At 40.0% G+C, this 7387-nt stretch overlaps 1 protein-coding gene across 1 annotated transcript in view; it reads right to left on the reverse strand.

The window, feature by feature from the left end:
• Positions 1–3435: 3435 nt before the first annotated feature.
• The window catches only part of Tex11 (testis expressed 11), a 219480-nt gene continuing 215528 nt past the window's right edge, over positions 3436–7387 (reverse strand). The window contains exons 28-29 of the mRNA XM_031368858.1: positions 4557–4721; positions 3436–3861 (exon numbers count right to left, since the gene is read on the reverse strand). Coding sequence (XP_031224718.1) covers positions 3706–3861; positions 4557–4721 — 321 coding nt within the window. The 3' untranslated portion in view covers positions 3436–3705. The remainder of the gene's footprint in view (positions 3862–4556; positions 4722–7387) is intronic.

The raw sequence follows: 7387 nt of genomic DNA on the forward strand, positions 1-7387 counted from the left end.
GTAGACCAGGCTGGCCTCGAACTCAGAAATCCTCCTGCCTCTGCCTCCCAAGTGATGGGATTAAAGGCGTGTAACACCACCACTGCCTGGCTAGATTCCTTTTTAAAAGCTGGACATATAGGTAGATAATTTATCAATGTCAGTATATATAGAAAAACAAGCATAGATATTTCATTTTACTCATTTTAAAAATAGTATTTATAGAGGTGCCAGCTGCTGTGCTAGTCACTGGACTCTACAGTTGTAAGGAAAACACATTGTAATGTCTTATTGGGGCTTAAGAGATCCTGGAGGATGGGGCTGGGAATGTAGCTCAGCTGGTAGAATGAATGCTTCCTATTATGCCTGAAACCCTGGGTTCAATCCCCAGCACCCCATAAACTGAGTGTGGCAATGCATGCTTGTTATTTCAACACTTGGAAGGTGGACTCAGGAGGATCTGGAATGAGCTTTGCAGATGAGTGGGATAGTCAGAAGGGCAGTTGGTGGGGAAAATGGCAATGCTGCAAGAGGTAAAGGAAGAGTACAAAAAACCCTGAGTACTGGATTGAAAATGGAAGCATCAGTACAATCCCATGGTTTTATACATGTGCGCGTGCATGTTGGGAATCATGTGTATACATATTCCCACATGTTTATTTCCTAGCTCTGCTCACTCTGAAGAGAGTCACCCCAGGTAACAATGAATGTTAAATAGGAACTAGATCTTGGGACCTATTACCATTCTCTATCCAAAAGAACCAGATCTCTTTGAAGAAATCACTTATTCCAAGATCGGGGCAGGAAATATATGAGATGAGCCTGGAGCATCTCACTGTGCCACAGGTAAAGAAGTGCTTATAGAAAATGGAGTCATGCCAAAAGAGCACAGAACAGATAATGATAATGGTGAATTATCCACTGAACAAGTAAGACTCTGCTAATGTATAGTAAAATGTAGGTTAAAAGGAGGAATGGATTAATGAATAAATAAGTGGAGATAAGTTCTGTGGCAGAGCATTTACATGGACAAGACCCTGGACGGAATAAAAAGGGGAGAAGCAGAAAATGCCTTATCTTGTTAAAGCCAACTAGTAAAGGGAACAATGGAGACAGAAAACTCAACAAATGGCAAGCCACTGCAGTAAAATGGATTCAGGTAAGACTTATCAATTGATGCTAAAACTTGCTTGTGAACATTAATGAGGAACAGGATATTTACTTAGCCTCAAATTATCTTTCACCAAGGACTCCATAATTACTTACTAATAAATAAGTACAAAATGTTTATCAATTAACCTTACACTGGAGAAAACTGGCAGAGACCATCTTAACTTTAAGTCTGTAATAGGGTAAATTGACACTGAGTGCTTGCTGGTGGGCAATGGAAAGCAACGTGACCAGGAACACTGCTTTTGTGGCTCTGCTTGTCTGAAGTGGGTAAACAGAATCTAATCAGCAGGAAACATCTGACCTAAAGTTCAGTTCATGCTACAAAGCCATTAGTCTGTGCTCTGAAATGTTAAGGTCATTTGCAGGAGATGAAAAGAACATGACAACTAAGTGCAGCTTCTGGTCTTGACTTTCTCAAGGACTATTAGGACAGGACAACCACTGTGAATGGACCTGTGGAACAAATGACAGAATTGAATCAGTGCTAGTTTTCAGATTCTGATGTTTCTATTATTGTTATATATGGATTGGATTTTTTTAAATGCACTTTTGTAGCCAGCAGAGTATGTTTTGTTTCCAGCTCTTCCTTCTCATGCTCCACTATGCACTCCTTACAATGATATTCTAGCCACATGCCCTGAGACAACAGCACCCAGCAGCCATGAAATGAAACCTCTGAAAGTGTGAGCCAAAATTAATCTTTTTCCTTCTAAGTTGATTTTCTTAGATATGTGTCACAATGGAAAATTGACTAAATGGTACCCCTATATCTTTGTACATGGTTCATTCTGTTTACAGTTTAGGAATTTTTAAAAAGTGCTTTTCTTTTTAAAATTATCAGCATGCAAAGAGTCTGAAGTGAAGCCTTCAGAAGCCTATTAAGAATCTGAGAAAGTTATACTGGCAAAGACATCATGAATAAGAAGCATTTATACTTAAGACTAAACTCAGATATCAAGCCCTGACATATACAGAAGAAACTGTGAAATCTACTTTCAAATATATCATATCTTACAAAATTCACTTTAAATATTATCATTGAGAATATGTATAACAAAATATTAAACATAATTTTAAATATTATCATTGAGACTATGTATAACAAAATCTCTCTCAGGTTTTAGAACTAGCAGAGTGACCAAAACATAGTGGATAAATAGAACTGAGTGAGTGAATGGCATAATTAGAGGTTAATACAGGAACTCCTCTCAGGTTCATGGTGGTGTGTCCTCATGTCAGCTGCCCAGCATGTGACATGCTTAAATTCCAGAATTGCTAGATTGTTCCTCCAATCATTCCTATGTGTTAATTGCACCTTCAATGTTCTCCCTATAATGCTAAATGGTTGATTCATAGATGTTTCGGTTCATGGATCACAAAAAGTTGAGAGGTCACTATGAATTTGATGCAGAAGAGTACTTGTTCCCAGAGAGTCTGTGAAACAATCTAAAGGGACTGAGAAAGCAAGCAAACAGCAATAAGGCAATGTAGCCATATCCATTGGATGAAGGGTGCACAGCAGGTGTTTGTGCTTATCCATGACTTTTATTACATATATGCAAGTATTCGAAATCAATGGCTGGAAATGTTATAAATAGAATAGAAATCAACCAGGAGAGGGAGAGCAATGTGGTACTACTTAATGTTAGTGCAGGCAGAATGAGCATACTGAACCCTGTGGCCAGGCCTCTCTGGAGTGTGGGAGTTGGTTCTTGGAAGAAAAAGGAAGGTGGCCAGATCATAGGAGAAATGGCTGAGAGGCTGAAGGATATTGAACCCACAGAAGAAAAAGCTGGATGATGGGGTGGTGGGTGAAGATGATTTTTATCTTTGATTCTCTAAAGGGCACCTGGAATGGAAATAGCAGACTTATTACTGGGAAACAGATTTTTGTTGAGTATAAGGAAAAGCTTTTTACCAATTAGACCAGCCAAAAGAGAAGGGTGTGTTTGAACAGTCATCGGATATGATTCATTCTCAGTCCCCCACTCTCTGACAGGTTCTGACTATGTAGCACAGGATGTGTTTTAATAGACTGGGTAATGAATTTTAAAGGATTTCGAAGAAGGATCTCATGAATCTGATAAATTCAAAAGCCAGTGACCACTAAGCCCTCCCAACAATGCTTATGGTTTTGTGTATGGAGTTTGGGCATTTGGGGAATAAAATATTTACGTGTTGGACAGGCGTGGACTTTCCATTTTATTCATATGGGGCATCTTGCTCTAGCATGGACTGTTTCAAACATTCACTTTTCTTCTAGAAATAAGCTGATCACTGGGATGAAAGTCAAAATGCTTTTATTTGAGAAAATTTCAGTCAACATAAAAACAGGGCTTAAGAAACTAAAGTTGAAGGGAACATATGAAAAACACTGGAATATTTAGCAGCTCATGAATATACACCTTCAAATTGCTGTGAGCCACTACTTTCTACAACTTTCTCCAATCATTATGACTCTTTGCTAAAAACTGAAATCACTCTTTAATTTTGTCACATGCATCATGGTACCCGTAGTGACCCTGGAACTCGCAGATCCCCTGGAACTCCGAGTTACTGATGGTTCTGAGCTGCCTTGTTAGTGCTGGGAACTGAACCTTGATCCTCCTGAGGAACAATGAGTGCTCTTAATTGTTCAGTCATCTCTGCAGACCTTAAATCCAGCCCTTTATCTACTATTTCCATGAGCTTGGCATACAGAAGATTCACCTGAGAAAGAAAACAGCAGACAGACTTTGAGAAAAAGAAAAAAGAAAAAACAAAAAACAAAAACAAAAAAACAAACAACCAGTGTGGGAAAGCTTCCCAGATCCACAGTGATGGCACAGAAGTCTGGCCCTTGAGGTCTGAGATCTGAGTTGCTATTGGGAATACAAATAGTCCTTTCTTGAGGAAGAGGAATCCCAGGATAGTAGGTCTGTTTATTTAGGAACAGGCAGCTCTAGTAAGATAGGTAATCAAATCAGAAAAGATTCCTTGTTCTTATTTGGTAACAAGGCTTTTTCTTTACCAAACCTACCCTGATCAGCTAATTGGTCTACATGCCTGAAACAGAGTAGTCCCTGGAGAAATGGCCATTTGACCAGCCACTGTTTGCACAGAGGCCAGCCCTTACCCACACACATTGGCACTGACAGTGATCTATCTTTCCAGAGTACACTCCTGGCAGTCCTTGCAATTAGATTCCATTCAGTATCCCCATTTCCTCTTCTCCACCCTGTTTGGTTTCACTCTAAGAAATTACTACACAACCTCCTACCACATGAAGTGCTAAAGAAGCACTGAGCTCTTCAAAGGTGAAGATCTTTACCTAGACAAACAAGATAGGATGTGTCTAATGGGAGCCTGGCATGCCTGCTGTGCCCTCTAAGTTATGCCACCCACTGCACGGTTCTCCCTCCTACCTTTGCTTCATAGCTTGTTTTGAGGGAGCCAAGGTGGTTAAGGAAATCCAATGCCATTCCAGCCCACCTTTCTGCACATACATACTTGTTCTTGCTATACATAAATATTCCAATATTCCAAGCCTTGATCATTAGCCATACAATCTCCTCTTCTGGGTAGCCTTCCTGAAATCCAAGAAGAGTGGGTGTTTTCAGTTGTCATTGCCACTACTGACTGTAACACTGTCATGCTCCATTGCAGTTAAATAAGAGGTGCTAAGCTACCACCGTGGAAAGATTGCTCCTGGAGAACAGGAACCTTGAAGGTATGGTAGTTGTAGAATGTTCCACAGCGAAGTCTTAGGAAGTGACACAAAGATGGGAAAAAAAGCACTGAGGCCCTCTTCTACTAAGAGAAAATAAACTCAGAAAAACCAGGTCTTGGTCTCCCAGAAGCAAGAGAAAAATATGCTTGGATCTTTCATTGCTGCCATCCTCAGCCATTTATCTTCTCAATCTCGCGATCGTCAAGAAACTGTTTGACTGAGTCTCTTAATTTCCTTGACCAGAATGAATTTCTATTCTTGCAACAGTAATAATATTAATTGTTAGTGTTGAGATAATCTACTAAAGCTACGAACAAAGGTCACATTTCTGAGATGGTCCCACACCCTTATCAGTGGTTTTTAACACCACTAATCAGAAAATTACATTAATGTCTTCGTAGTATTCTGCAATAGTGAAAAGGAGTGGTTGGTGTAAGAGCAACTGTCCCTGCCCTTGTCCAGGAGATGGGAAACAGCGTTCATGCTGAAGCTTCATTTACCCAGTATGTGTCAGGCTCTGGGGGGGCAAAGATGTCATAGAAGACTTCTTGAGTGGCAAGGATGTCACTGGCTTTTATTCATTATCGTTTTGCTAAAGATGGGGACCTTCCTATGTTGCCTAGTCTGCTCTGAAATTTTTGGGTTGCAGTGATCATTCCATCTCAGCCTCCCGGTACAGACCCATACTGCCATACCCAGCTGTCCTTCAACTGGATCTATAAAAACACTATGTATAAGACACTATGATAATGAGGGTATTGGAAGAGATAAGACAAAGCTCTCATCTTAAAGGACACGTGGCAGCTTTGTGGGAACAAGGCATCCGCACATAAAGATGAGTTCATGGAGCTGAGATCCTATCTCAGTGACAGAGTGTTTGTCTAGTTTGTGAGGCCCTGGATTCCACCCCTAGTACCACATGGGAAAATGAGTTCCCAAGGTATTATTAAGGGTTGGTTAGCATACCATGGACAATAGGTGCCCTGGTACAGTGATCGAAAAGAACACTAGCAAAGCTTAGTCAGAGGCAGTCTAGTTTGCCTGAAATATCACCCTTATTGCTGGGTGGTGGTGGTGCACGCCTTTAATCCCAGCACCTGGGAGGCAGAGGCAGGAGGATTTCTGAGTTTGAGGCTAGCCTAGTCTACAGAGTGAGTTCCAGGACAGCCAGAGCTATACAGAGAAACCCTGTCTCGAAAAACAAACAAACAAACAAACAAACAAACAATATATATATATATATTCTTATAAACATCTACTTTTCAAATTCAGTCATTCCCTTCTCTCCATTCCTATCAGCTTTATATTTCTCTAATATAAGTTATATCACCTAATTTTGAAATGTTATATATTTATTTTTTCCAGTCTGTTGAATTTTTTGTGGTACAGAATTTCTTGTTTCATTTTTGTATCCTTGGAGTACAACACTATGCCTGGCACTCAATAAAGGCACAAGTTTGCTGAATGAATTAATGAATGAACAAATGATTCCATCCTGCATCAAATGCTACCATCTCAGTGACATTTACCTTGATTGTTCACAACTTCTTGCATAAACTTTTGTTCCCTGAAATTTTGTTCGTAAACCTGTAAAGCACTTCTAATACATCACTGTCTTTCTCCTTTACCCAACAGGGTGAAATGTCGTTACAGCAAAATGTCATTCACCTTTGTGTATTCACAGCCTGGCACAGTATTTGGTGCATAGTAAGGATGTGGTTATCTTAACTACATGAATGAAAAGGCGATCAAACAAAGAAGTATGATCTTATAGGGGAGACATGAAGTAAAATCTAGATCTACAGAGATTATAGGAGAGACAGCAGATCAGTGGTTGCTAGAGGCTGGAGGAGATTTTAGAGGTGCTGCCAGGAGCTGGCATGCCCTCTATCACAAAAATCTTTTTTATTAAACATTTTAAATGCCATATTCAGCAGATCTCTGAAGAGTTTAGTATACCTGATTTAGTTACTTGTTTTACACTTAACTTTAAAAACATACACAAGAGGCTAAATAAAGCCTATTCCTGTAATTAATTACATTAGTACTTTACTATAGTTAGAACTATATAGTACATAGTATATAGTATATAGTATATATAGTATATTGCCACGCACACTTGCGTGATGGCGGTATTTGAGGCGAAAACTTCAAGGAAAGTCAGTCTCCCGCCTCCGCATTGTCGCCTGGCACCCCAAACTCAGAGATGGCCCAGATATGTCCTCGTACTAGTGTGCTAGGAACTCACCAAGATATCATATTCTTACAGCTAGAAAGAGAAAATTCGGACATTGCTTTCTGACCTTCACCAATGTTTCCAACTATCTTAGTTTAACGTTTTAAGTACTAGAGAGTAATTGAAAGGTTTCTCTCACTCTAAGACATTAGCTGAAAGTGTTAGGTCGAGATTCTCCTCTGCCTGCCTCCAGCAAGAACCTGAGAATTAGCATAAGAATATCTCAACAGAGAGGGCTCCACCCCTCTTCCTCTTGCTTCACACCTAGCTACCAGACCCTGCTGACCTGG

Source organism: Mastomys coucha, chromosome X (genome assembly GCF_008632895.1).
Source record: "Mastomys coucha isolate ucsf_1 chromosome X, UCSF_Mcou_1, whole genome shotgun sequence".
Lineage (NCBI taxonomy): Eukaryota > Metazoa > Chordata > Mammalia > Rodentia > Muridae > Mastomys > Mastomys coucha.